The sequence below is a fragment of the Perognathus longimembris genome, chromosome 10 (genome assembly GCF_023159225.1).
Source record: "Perognathus longimembris pacificus isolate PPM17 chromosome 10, ASM2315922v1, whole genome shotgun sequence".
In the NCBI taxonomy this organism is placed as follows: Eukaryota; Metazoa; Chordata; class Mammalia; order Rodentia; family Heteromyidae; genus Perognathus; species Perognathus longimembris.
This window is the reverse complement of record NC_063170.1, coordinates 6340021-6353732: the sequence shown is the minus strand read 5'-3', so window position 1 is coordinate 6353732 and position 13712 is coordinate 6340021. Positions and strand designations below refer to the sequence as shown.

The 13712-nt window shown below is 50.9% G+C and overlaps 1 protein-coding gene across 2 annotated transcripts in view; it reads left to right on the top strand.

Annotated features, from left to right (window-relative positions):
• The window catches only part of Vat1l (vesicle amine transport 1 like), a 91606-nt gene extending 82715 nt beyond the window's left edge, over positions 1–8891 (top strand). For both annotated transcript variants that reach the window (XM_048355440.1, XM_048355439.1), the window contains exons 8-9: positions 7005–7088; positions 8312–8891. In XM_048355440.1, the coding sequence (XP_048211397.1) occupies positions 7005–7088; positions 8312–8410 (183 nt within the window). In that variant the 3' untranslated portion in view covers positions 8411–8891. The remainder of the gene's footprint in view (positions 1–7004; positions 7089–8311) is intronic.
• Positions 8892–13712: the final 4821 nt, after the last annotated feature.

The following is a 13712-nucleotide window of genomic DNA, read 5'->3' as shown; positions in this document are numbered from 1 at the left end:
CAATCCCCAGATCTCAGCCTCCCGAGTAGCTAGGATTACACGCATGAGCTCTCATCACTGGGCTTGTGCTCCCCATTCTTGTCCTTGTCCTGCAGGTACGGCAGAACCAAATCTCGTGTGACAGGCATCTGCCGGCCCATTGTGGAGACTGAGGTGAGCCACGATGCTACGTGGACTCTCCTTTTTCAGAGAAGTCCCCCTTGTCTGGTGTTGGTGGCTCACCCCTGTGGTCCTAGCTACTCAGTAGGCTGACATCTGAGGGCTGAGGTTCAAAGGCAGCCCAAGCAGAAAAGTCCCTGACCTTGTATCTCCAATTAACCAGCCAAAAACAAGCAGGAAATGGAGCTGTGGCTCAAGTAATGGAGCACATTACTTGAGTGGAAAAAGCTGAAGAACAGTTCCCAGGCCCTGAGTTCAAGCCCAAGTACCATTTCCAAGACGATAGCTGAGGCCAGGTAGGAGACAACTAGTGTGCAGGATTTAAGGTGGCACTCGCTTTCAGGTGCCTACATTGCACTTACCTGGACCCTGACGATGAGTGCCTCCTTAAACTTTATGCCTCTCTCGTCCCTCCCTGGTCTGTGCCCCGCTTTACTGCCAAGGTCCCTCACTTAGCTAGTCCTGAAAGGGGCTTAATGTCTGAATTGATCCCTTCTCAGTGGGCCTTCCGTTTCACGTTCACAATCAAAGACTCGTCCATCAGAACATCCTGGGGCTCACTCACTTGTGGGGCTCCTTCTCTTGTTTAGCAGAACCCAGATCCCAACACTGCTTGCAATGAATGTGTTACTGTCAAACACACCCTCTGGATTTTAAGCCATCATCCATCCATTTCTCCCAGAGACGGGCACCGGTCATGTGACAAATGTTTCACAAACGGCTCGGTTAGATGGGTTTCTTAATTACAACATTAGTCATTGCTTCATTATCAAAGCTTTTAATTCATCATCTGATAGGCGCCGGGCTCCACGCAATTATGTCTTTATTTTTTTTCCACCTTTAGGTGGCCACCCTCATTACCATTCATAACACAAGCCACATGTCAGGGTTATTCAGTGGTGTCATTTGTACCCTAATGACTTCCTGCCTTTCACACCACACAGAAGGAAACTGAACATTATGAAGCATTAAATAAGACCCTGAAAGACAGCGCATCATTTGCCTCGCTGCGGAAGAACGAGCCACTCAGGTAGAGGAGAGTGGAGATTCAAGGAGGTTCAAGATCTGTTTCCTTGGAAACTCGTAGGAACGCAGGACCAAAGGCTCCCCCCTTCCTCCCTGCCCTCCCACCCCACCCCCCAGCTTTCTGTGGAATAGTCTTCTCTCCTTCCTCTTGCCACGGCTTACGCCTTTTCATGCCTTACATCCAAGCTCCACTACCACCTTTTCCAAAGAAGGCTCACCCACGGTCTTCGCGATTACCAGGCAGCCTCTTTCCAGCCATGTGGGTCGTGATGTGCGCCTCTAAAAGACTGTGAGCCTCGTGCGTGGCTGTTTCGTGTGCTTGCGATCATCTTCCCCGGCTTAACTTTTCAATAATTTTTTAACTAAAAAGATGGCTATGCCTATCGGCATGGTAAGAAAAGCATCTTTTCTATCAAAGTTCTTTGGTTACTTCTTTTCTGTTAATCCTTTTATTTTACTTTACTCTTGCCCATCCTGGAGCTTGAACCCGGGGCCCAGGCACTGTCCCTGAGCGTCTCTGTGTTTTGACCCGTCCCTAGAGGACTAGACAGAAAAGACCAAGGCGGAGAGCCAGTACTCCCAGAGGAACCCAGAACACCCAGAGCCCAGCCCGGGACCTCCCCCCTCCAGGACCTACCCCTCCTCCCTCAGGCTTCCAGACAACCCCCCCCCCCCCAGTTCTGTTGCACACCACTTAGGCCTGACCAGAACTGCTGTTCCACTGCTTACGTGGTATGAGCCAATTAATTTTTCCCCATAGGCCGTGTTCTGAGTATTGAACACCAGCACCAGACTTAATCGAGAGCACGAACCTGTGACACAAGACGAACTATGCTGGCTTAACGCGTCGGGGCTAAATACACAAACCGGGGAGTCTGCATTAATAAGTCTAGCTGCACACAGTGAAATCGTTTATCAATAGATTATCCCGAGAGCTTCGACGGGGGAGGCTGCAGCCTCTGTGATAAGGTCGGTCCTTCACCAGGAAGGAAACAGGCAGAACAGTCTTGCAGGAGAGGGTGAGCTTGGGGAACCGAGTCTCTGGAAGCCAGAGGCGGGTGGCTTGTGTCTGCAATCTTAGCTATGCAGGATTCCCTTCCCAAGAAGGGAAGTCTGGGAGACTCATTACCTCCAATTAGTCGCCCCAAGCCGGAAGTAGAGATGTGGCTTAAGTGGTAGAACACCAGCCTTGAGTGGAAAGGCTTGGGCCCAGAGTTCAAATCCCAGTACTGACACAATACATAAATAAACAAACAAACTAATACATTACAGGAGACGGGAGTTCTGGAGTCTGTTGCCATGTTTTCTCCATCAAAAACACTGTACACTCCCTTACTGACATGTCTATTTTTGCAAGTCCTGGGGCTTGAACTCAGGGCCTGAGCACTGTCCCTGGCTTCTTTTTGCTCAAGGCCAGAACTCTACCTCCTGAACTACAGCGCCACTTCTGGCTTTTTCTGTGTCTGTGGTGCTGAGGAATGGAGCCCAGGGCTTCATGCGTGGTAGGCAAGCACTCTACCGCCAAGCCACCTTCCCAGCCCAGTGACATTTTCTTTTTCTTTAAGTTGTGGAACACTTTGCATCTCGATGAGTCCACAGGCACAGCTGGAGGTCCAGTGAGTTTCAGACACACACCTTGAGCAGTGTGGGGGAGGGGGAGGAGAGTCAGAGATTATGGGAGAAGGAAACCCACCAGGACCACAGACATCTGCCCCCAAGGTGTCCAGTCCACAGCTGCTGTCCAGCACAGCCACACACTAAGTTTTGAAATTTTTAAATATCCACACTTTTTAAAAGCCTGAAAAGTCAAGTTTAACGTCCTTTCCACCTTTCATCATTGCCCGCCCCCCCCCCCCCGGCCCCACGATTCTTACGGAGCTAAGCTTGCGTTCTGTCTTATGACTATCCAGTGTTGGAAAAGGGCTGCAAGTCTAGCTCAAGTGGCGCAGTACCTGTCCAGCCAAGGGCAAGGCCTTGAATTCAAACACTAGTACCGCCAAGACCTTGCATCTGGCGTTGTCTTTGTCGCTGACAGCCCATTGGTATTTATAGCCACTGTACTTCAGGTCCCAGGTGACTGGCAGCTAGCTGCTGGATTGGGCAAGGCAGGTAGACCAGATGTTTCTCTTGAAGGCAATGATATGTGGTCTAGCAATGCAGGTGGACCAGAGCCAATGACGCTTGGTTGTCCTCCAGGGAGGAGTCCCGTTCCCCCCCCCCCCCCCGGTACCAGTGTGCTTTAGGAGGCTATCACTTCCATCCTGGGGTGGTATCACCCTCGGAGGTACCACTTATAGATAGACTGGTAACACCTCTGCTGATGTTCACCTTGCCGGAGTGTGATGGAAGGGTAGCTGGGGTATGGCTAGTAGAGGCTGTCCCGAGTTCCTGTCCAGACCCCTGAGAAAGCCAGGCACCCCTGCCACGTCCTGCTACCGACGGGTCCCGTCCCCTTCCGAACCTTGGCCAGGCCAGTCCTGAAACGTTTCACCTTTGTGTTTCTCATCTGTGAAAAATGGATGCCAATGTCCACCTGAGAGGCCTTGTGTGCAGATAAAATCGCCACCCACATCAGCTGCTACCTGGGATGAACAAGAACAACAGCGACAAAACGTGGACCCGGCTTGGAAGCTCCTTTCCTTCTGAGTTTAAAAGAGAGAACGCACATTCTGGCAGCCTGAGTAAGGAGCAGACTAACTGAGTGACACGGGGAAGGACTTTTCTCCATCTTGTTTCACATGGGAAGGAAACTTCAAGGAGTCATTTCATTTCAGAAAATACACAGATGAGAGGCAACCCCATAGGGGGGTCGGCCAGGAAGGGGAGCTTTCTTCTGAAAGATGGCTTTCCCAGCATGACAATAAACTTCTAACGGGGGACAAAGCAGCTTTTACATGTTCTTGGGCTCTGTCTTATTTGAGAAGCAGCTTTAAAAGCGTTGTCCATCTCCAAGGAGTTTCCAAGTGCTTCATGACTTTCCAGCGTGACAAACAACTAAATTCTGGAAAATCATCCTGTAGGATAGTAGCTACCCCGTTCTTCTGCCTCTGAGCTTCACTGGAAACTTCAGACGGGGCAGGACCAGAGGAGGGGCGTTGTGCTTGAAGTCTGATGGGCCTGGTTCTGAACCGCAGTTCCATTACCAGTGGCCATGTAATTGTTAGCAAATTTGCTTTTATTTTTTTTTCCCCTCAGCATCCAGATACTTATCTAATTACATATTAATGGATATCTGCCAAGATGAGAAGCACGTGTGTAATGTTGAAAAAAATACGTTAAATTTCTGTTCCTGAATTTACTCCCCCCAAAGACACAGTGGCTTAGTCAGCCTTTGTGGCCTCGCAGCCGTCCGCCAGAGCGTGGCCTCATCTGGCTTTTTGTTTTTGTTTTTGTTGGACTCAGGGCCTCAGCACTGTCCTTGGTGTCTTTTTGCTCAAGGCTAGCACTCTACCTCTTGAGCCACAGCGCCACTTCCGCCTTTTTCTATAGATGTGGTGCTGAGGAATCGAACTCAAGGCTTCATGTATAGGAGGCGAGCACTCTACCACTAGGCCACATTCCCGGCCCCCGTGGCCTCGTCTGAAGGCTCGGCTGGAGACAGGTCTGGTCCCACCGGAGCTCAGGCCGTTCCTTCTAAGGCTGTGGGCTGGCCGGAGTCTTCCCTCCGCGCCTCACCCCGTGGACTTTCCCACGGGGCAGCTCATGAGATGGCCGCGTGTCTCACCCCAGGGAGGAAATGAGAAGAGCCACAGGAAGAGCGGCTACGGGAGGGAAGGGAGGGTCGTTCTTGAACCTGACCTGGGAAGGGAGACCCCGTTTCTGTTGCTGTGCTCTGTGGGTTGCACCTAAGTCTTTAGGTCCAGGCCATGCTTAAGGAGAGAGGCTCCCACATTACCTGGATCTCAGGAAGTAGGGGGCCCTGGGAGCCCAGCTTGTGACCCATGCCCCTGTACGGATTCCTGGGGAGCCCTGTGCACCCCAGGTCCCGTGCCTGCAGATTGAGCCAACCTCGGCAGAAAATACTCAGAAACACAACACCGAACATGGGCAGGCCTATTGTTTCTTGTCATTGTTCCCTATGCTGTGTAGACTAGCATCGCATTATATTGCATTAGGCACCAGGAGTAAGACAGAGAAGATGGAAAGGTAAGAGGCAAAGGTGTTGCGGGTGACGTGTAAACACACATTGGCACCAGTTTATACCAGGGACTAGAGCTTCCAGAGGCAGCTCTGGAACCAATCCCCGCAGGTACTCAGGGATCAAGACGAAAGCAAGTAAGAAAACTCTCCAAAAAGGAACGTCCCGCTGAAATAGAAGGAATCCCCGATTCAGTAGCTCCTGCCTGTAATCCTAGCTACTCAGCGTCGAAAGCAGGGAGATTGCAGCTCACAGACAATCCGGACTACACAGTGTGACCTTGCCTCAGAAAAAATAAGCAAAAACAAAAGGACAGAACAAACTAACCACCCAGAAGAAATGCATTTAAAGATGCATTTCATTCATAGTCAATATTGATTTGGTTCCACATGACCCAATATCAATATTTGGACACCTGACATGAAAGTGTTCATGCTCCAGGTCTGAAAGAAGAGCCATACTTTTGTTTTTAAAGAGAGATGTAAGTAATGTGTGTACAGTTTTTCTTTCAATCCTGCCATGTTTCTTTGCAATTAGCTGCGTCGATCTTTTGCACAGCACATTTCCATTCCGTAGCTAAATGCGAGAGCCACTGTTTACTTAACCATCCACTCGCTCCATGACATATGAGTGGTTGCAGTGTTTGGCCATGAAAAAACAAGGCAGTGATCAAGTACCTTCTTTTCTTGCCCATAAATTAAATTAGGTCTTTATAATGAAGTCCCAGAAAAGCAATTGAAATACAAAACATTTTAATGGCTCTGTCGAGTTGATATTGAAACAAGTGGAAAGCTTTGGTTTTCATTTAAGCAAATGCAGCTCCATTGCCACAGGCCGAGTTCTTCAAAGGCAGGCATTGTGTCTTATTTATTATTTTAAATCATGGCATGGGGCCTGGCAGTGACATTTACTGATTAAATGCGAGGCTGTAAGGAAAAAGAAAATAACATAGGCTAGAAGCATTGTGAATTTATTTTTTAAAAATAAATAAAAGTAAAGGGACGCTGTATCCTATCTAGATGTTACCAAGATGTGTGGAGTTCCCACCCACACCACACCAAGAGGTAGAATTGGCCACCTCCTCTCTGTTAGTTTCCACAGCGCCCCCTGCAGCTCATTTTCTACTTAGCAACAGAACAATTAATATAATAATAATAATAATAATAATAATAATAATAATTAATCCATTTTGAAGAGAACTCCCCTCAAGGTGGGGACACAGTTTCTTCCCAATATGCAGGAACCGTGGGGATTTTTCTAAATGAAGTTCAGCCCGTGGTAATGGGTTTATGTAGCTAAAACATGAGTCTGTGGTATGGAGCATTTAAGTAATCGAGTCCCAAATGGCCCTCAAAAACAACTTGGATGGCTTAAAATTTAGTCTCACTGGCGCTTCCTGATGCCCTGTGGCATGTAACTCTCAGAACTTCTGGAGAATCTTCTCACCTGGTTTTTATTTCCCTCTCCTTAAGGAAATCTTCACGTACCTGTTGCAAAAGCTATCTATGGCCTTCATCTTTACAGGCAGGAGACTGTTTTTGCCCAAGTGCAGGGCGTGATTGTCAGGAGGCCGGGGCTGCAGCGCCCTCTGGTGGGAAAGTATGGGGCCTGCGCTCTCCAAGGCCCCTTTCCTCTGGGTCCCTCAAGCTGACCAACGCCTCTTGCCCACCCTGTGTCTCAGGTGAAGGAAGCCATGCAAAGGATCCACGACCGAGGAAACATCGGGAAGTTAATTCTGGATGTGGAGAAGACCCCGACTCCGCTGGTAGGTGCAGATTTCAAGAGGAAGCCACTCAACTAATTCATGCGTGCAAGGTCTGTCGGGTGTGGGGGAAAACGGGGGAGAATGAGACACCAGCCGTCAGCAACTGGGCTTTGGAAGGGGACCAGGGGTGGTTGGCCCCTGAGAGGCTGGGAGGGAAACGCCATGGTGAGAGCAAGCTAGGAGCAACCCGAGAGCAGACAGGAGTAGATGGGCGGGGGAGTGAATCAGACCCAGGCAGCTGCAAATGGGAGAAGTCCTGGTAAGTTCTCAGAAATGCATGCTTGTGTTCCTAGAGGAATGATGCCAGCGGCCTGAGGCGTTCCCGCACCCCTAAAATGCTCTGCAGGTGCCAGGACAAAAGGGGCCTGGAGTCCCTACGGTCCTGTGCCCCTATTCCATGACCTTTAACCTTAGGCACAATGTCTCTTTCAGCCCCGTTGGGAGAAGGCAGACAGGCTCTAGAGACATTCCGGGCAGCTTATCATTCTTAAGCAAAATGGCTGGAAATCGACCTGAATCATGAAACAGTGCTCGGGTGCTGAAAAATCCAGAGAGCTCAGCATCTCTGTCATGATCTGTTTCTGAGTCGGGGAGGGTTGGGGGGGGTGGGGGGCGGGGGGAGGGTTCTACCCTTGAGATCCAGAGGAACAGAAGATGGCGGAGAGTGAGGATCTGGAGTCTCTGGGTCCTGGGGAGAAGTGGAGAGCCTTCTAGACGGATCACTGGACCAGAAGGGGCGGCTCGGACAATCAGGCTGACTGTCGAGCACTGGGGATGGAGTCAGTGAGAGCTCGCGCCGGGTTGAAAACAGCACAAGCCCAAGGCTGGCAGGAATAGGGTTCTCACGCGCACAGTGGGTTTGGACCCAAGTTGCCTGGATGGGTCTGCGTGGCCGCCACCGTCTCCCATGGGGATGACCCCTCTCAGGAAATCCTCCTGGCCAGGTGCCCGTGGCCCACGCCTGTCATCCGAGCTGCTCCGGAGGCTGAGATCTGAGGATCGGGGTTTGAAACCAGCCCGGGGAAGAAAAGTCCCCGTGAAACTCTTAACTCCAACGAAGCGCTCAAAAGCCAGAAGTGGTGCTGTGGCTCAAGTGGTAGAGTGCTTGAGCTCAAAGAGGCTCAGGGACAGTGCTCAGGCTCTGAATTCAAGCCCCGGTGACCAACCCAAAAGCAAAAGAAAACCCAGATCTCCCCTCCATAATGCCCTCTGTTCAATTCCAGATGGCCAACGACAGCACGGAGACCAGCGAGGCGGGGGAGGAGGAGGAGGACCACGAAGGCGACGGCGAAAACAAAGAGCGGATGCCCTTCATCCAGTGAGCCGGCCTCCCCCCCCCCCCCCCCCCCGGGGAGAGTGAGGAAGGACGGCGTGGAGGAAGCTGAGCGGCGACGAGAACTCTTCCGTGCCCCAGTGAACAAATGCTGTAGTCCAGTGCGTGTTGTGTTTGTCTGCAGTCAGCCGAGCTAAGAAGCTAGTGATCGCTGTCGTGGTTTTTGTTTTGTTTTCTTTTCTTTTCTTTATGGAGGGGGAAATAAGTGCCAGGCCCGTTTCATGCAGTATTATGTCCCTTTCTGGTCTGTGTATCACACACTCTTCTCTTCTAACCCACCCATCTACAGTTCCTCCTCGATTGTTCTAGAATAGCCTTGCACCTGAATGAACACAAGCCCCACAGGCTCCCAAAGCCTGAAAGACCAGGCATGGAGGAGGCCAGTTGTGGTTCCAGTGCGCCATCCGGGTCTGAAGATTCCATTCCTTCCACTGTCTTCGGGCCATAGCTTTGAGCCTCCCTCCGCTAGCCCTTCCATGCTGGATCCTCTCCCTGGTTCTTATTCACCGACACACAGAGCAGGTGTGGGCGTGGAAAGACAGCCACCGATTCCTCCGACAAAGCCAGGTCTCGTGAGCAAAATCCTCCCCCCTGGCCATTCTGTTTCAGTCTTACGAAAACTCACCACGGCTAGGAGTGTCTCCCACGTCACGACGTAAACTCGCTTGTGTTTGCCTACTGGCCATCAACATGGCCATTTGTTTCTCTATTCCATGTGTGGCCAAGAAACCACTTGGAAAGCCGGGCACCGGTAGCTCACACCTATCATCCTAACTACTCAGGAGGCTGAGATGTGAGGATCCCAATTTGGCGCCAATCTGGGCAGGAAGGTCTATGAGAATCTAATCTCCAATTAGACACCAAAAGGTAATCCAGGTGTGGTGCTGTGGCTCAATTGGTAGAGCTCTAGCCTTGAGCACAAAAAGGTCAGAGAGAGCACCCAGGTCCTGAGTTCCAAGTCCCAGGACTGGCACAGAAATAGAGAGAGAAGAGAGAGGGAGGGAGGGAGGGAGGAAGGGAGGGAAACCACTTTGAAAGAGCTCTCCTGTGGGCTGCATTTGAGTGGGAGGAACCATCAGTGAGTATCTTTCATGTTGCCAAAACATGCTCCAACATATCACCAACACCAAGATGCAGGAAGTGGCTGGCAGGCGTCCTCCTCCCAGCCCGTGAGCACAACCGTGGTGCTGGATTTTGCAGGGCTCCTAGGACATCGGGGACCAATCCGCTTGAGCCCATATCCTGTCCAGTTTTCTAGCTTCTAGAAAACGCCCCAAACTCCATTTGACTGGGCTTGGGAGGAGAAGTGAGCTACCCTGCCTGAGGCGCCATCTCAGTCACCCTACACAGACCGCCCCCCCCCCTCTTTCCAGCCCTGTGGCTAAAGGGTTCATCCCCCCCCCCCGCCCCGTCCCCAATCAACGCAGAACGACAAGGGATCCACAAATCAGCACCCCACGATTTGGTTCTGTGGAAGACCTAAGCGGGTTCCCCCTCCTTCCTCATGTCCTTGTGGCTTTGTTTCTTTCCTGTGGTAAGCTGGTCACCGTGCCCCATGTATGCCAAATATCGGAAGGGAGTCTCTCCCTATTGTGATTGTACAAGGACGATGCGGGGGGGAGGCAGGATGGAACCAGCCAGGGGGCCAACGAGAGGAGAGCCCTGTCCAGAGAGGATGCCCACCGTCCTCTGCTTCCCTCCGGGGACGTGCTAACATTGCACTTCCAGGTCACCTAGAGAGTGTACTTTCCCCTAACGCCTTACTATAGATTGTATTATTGGTCAGCATGCTCCCTCAAGGGAGGTCAGCCAGCAGAGCCCCTGTCCCAGCGCTATTCCTGGTGAGCTGAGCGGAAGCATCATTGAAGAAGCCAAGAGCCACCGGGGTCCTGGCGGAGGGGCACACTCGCCATGTCCCCGGCCCCCAAATCCGGTCTGTTGTTTCAAATCAGCAAAGTGAATCCAGTAATTGGTTGTTAAGACCGTTGGCTAAACTCTAACCCTCACCCTGTCCCCTGGATTCAGGGGCAGAAAACTGGAGCATGACCGTCCCCTGTAGCCAGTGGGGGGGGGGAGGGGGGAGGGAAGCCTCTCCCCCCTTCTCCTAGTCCCTCCTGCTCTCCAGTCTCCTGCTTATTTGCTGAAGGAAGTGTAAGGAAGGCCTCAGTTTGCCTTAAAGGAACTGCGGACTCTTTTTCTGTGGGTTTAGCTTTCTTGGTGTCGGATTGAAACATCGTCTAATGTGTTTGTGGCTTCAGAGCTTTCGTTATATTGTGCCTACAAAGCAAAAATTATGTTTACATAAAAAATATATATAAATAAAGTATTCAGCATAGCATCATTTCCTCTAGCAGAATTTATTCCACACAAGTAGCCACTGGCTAAAGCAAGGAACGGGTTAACCAATACATAAACAAATAAATGATAAGATGGCTTTAAATAGCAACTGAAGACCCCATGCAGAAAGAGAGAACCAGAATGATGACGAGACAAGTCTTTAAAAAGCATTTAGTTGGGTAAGTGTGCAAGCCAATCAATATGTTAATTAACTCAATGGAACCATTCCACAGTGTGTCCAAATGTCACTGGCACATGACAAAAACAGACAATTTTTTTGTCCATTAAAAATATCAGCCAGGGCTGGGGATATGGCCTAGTGGCAAGAGTGCTCGCCTCCTACACATGAAGCTCTTGGTTCGATTCCCCAGCACCACATATATGGAAAACGGCCAGAAGGGGCGCTGTGGCTCAGGTGGCAGAGTGGGAAGAAGCCAGGGACAGTGCTCAGGCCCTGAGTCCAAGGCCCAGGACTGGCCAATATATATCAGCCAGGCACAGTGACATACACTTGTAATTCTTGCCCTTGAGGGGACTGAGGCAGCAGGAGTTCAAAGCCAGGCTAGACTACTACAGCAAGTTCAACACTGGTATGGGACACAGCAAACCCCTGGATCAAAAATAAAATATCAAATTCCCTCAAGCAAATAGGGAAGAGGATTGTAGACTCTAGGACAGCTTGGGGTACACAGTAAGACCTGTCTCAAAAGAAAAACACAAAACCAGCCCGGCACTGTAGCACATGCCTGTCATCCTAACTACTCAGGAAGCTGAGACCTGAAAAATGGAGGTTCAAAGCCAGCCCAACTCTCATTACCAGTGAAGCAGCAAAATGCTACACGGGAGACACAGTTCAAGTAGTAGAGCACCAGCTATAAGCAAGAAAACGGAGCAAGAGTAGGAGGCCCTGAGTTCTGCATACACACACACACACACACACACACACACACACACACACACACACACACCACGCTAATCCTGATGATGATGGCGACCGTACAGCGATCAATAATAACAAAGCAGTGACAATAAGTGGTAAACATTTCTATTGCAGGGACGGGATGTTGCTCACAGAGCTGGGTGTGGCACTCACTGCCCCCCCCGCCCCCCCGCCCCCCAGCGGTGCTGAGAGGAAGTCCACACAGTGGCGAGACGGAAGAGCATTCTGGGCTGAGGTCACCAGGTTGGCCGGTGACAGAGCCAGGGCTAAGCTCAAGCCACGCCTGGGACCCCAGAACCCACACGCTTGGTTTGGTTTTGGTTTTGTTCGGCTGCTGAACAGTCAGGATCTTACCCGAACTCACTAGGTAGCCCAGGCTGAACTCACTGCCTCAGTCTTCCGAGGGCTGGGATTACAGGCGTGCGCGATGCCCAACTGCCTACTGAACCCGCAGGCTCACACTTCAGATGATGCCGAAACGCAGAGTGTTTCGAATCACCGTCCCTGGCTCGCTAGAAATTCTTCAGGGACTCTTATTTCCCTCTGATCCCAAGGTTAGGCTTGCACATTTGTTTTGCTTGGTCACCACGGATGTGCACCTCAAGAACCTTTCTCTTGTTTGTTCTTGTTTTTGTCCTGGCTGACCATGAGAGGGTTTTGTGAAGTGCTGATTCTAACCACACATCTCGACAGTGTTCATGACCTGACCTGCTCAGAAAAGCGTGTAGAAAAGCGTGGCCGATGGCTAGAATCTCACCGAAGAACTCCTCCTTGGGAGGCTACACCGTGTTTCACCACATTTCTCAACAGGCAGCCAGCAAACTACAGCTGGACGCTCACCCTAGGCCAACACAGGACGGGAGTGGGCAGCCCTCCGCCCTGCCTTGCCCTCTGCTGTGGAGGTTCGGAAGCTCTTTCCACGGACCAGGGGCCTCCTGGTGACTTCCAGCTGAGATTGCCCACCGTGGTAACTCACCCATGAGGGGTTCTTCCTGACTGTTTTTTGTTTGTCTTGCCAGTCCTGAAGCTTGAACTCAGGGCCTGGGCACTGTCCCTGGCTTCTTTTTGCTCAAGGCTAGCACTCTGCCACTTGAGCCACAGCGCCACTTCCGGCTTTTTCTGTATATGTGGTGCTGAGGAATCGAACCCAGGGCTTCATGCATGCAAGGCAAGCGCTCTACCACTAGGCCACATTCCCAGCCCTCTTCCTGACTTTTCTTAACTCATCCTATTCCTCTTTCCCATCCACCCAGGCCCTCGCCTCCAAGCCCCTCAGTGGGGAACTCCAAGCGGGCCTTAACTTGCCCACTCTTTGCAACAGTCCAATGAAGGAAATGACACCAAAGTAAGCGGGGTTCTCCCTTCGCCCCTATTTTGTAAATAGTAGAGATCAGAGGTGTTACATCAAGTGCTCCAAACTACATAGTAACAGTGTCCTCATTTTTTTAGGCCTAGAAGTCAAGCCAAGCTCTCTCTTAGGACGAAATCCCTGAGAACACATATTCCCAGCTTCACAAGCTGCAGAAAATTAACCCAAAGGTGAAAGTTGGCGTGTTAATTAAAATGACTTGTGGGAGCCGGGGTGCTGGTGGCTCTCGCCTATAATCCTAGCTACTTAGGAGGATGAGATGAAGTCAGCCCAGGCAGGAAAGCCCATGAAACTCTTTATCGCCAATCAACTTCCAAAACAAGTCGGAAGTGGAGTTGTAGTTCAAGAGGTACAGCCCTAACCTTGAGCCAAAAAGCTCAGGGATAGTGCTCAAGCCCTGAGTTCAAGATTCAGGACCTACACCCCAAATAAAACACTTCTAAGGCCAACCATTCTCAGCTTTTCAAAAGCCTTCTTAGGGCATATCAAGGGGTTCTTGCTGTTTCTGGGGAGAACTTCACAGGAAGCATTTGGGTGGAGAGCCAGCAACTCTGGAAGTTCAAGGCTGGGCTAGGAAAGGCGGAATCACAATGGCACAAAGATGCATCGCACATTCAGTCTCCTTCTTTGCAAGATGCACATACA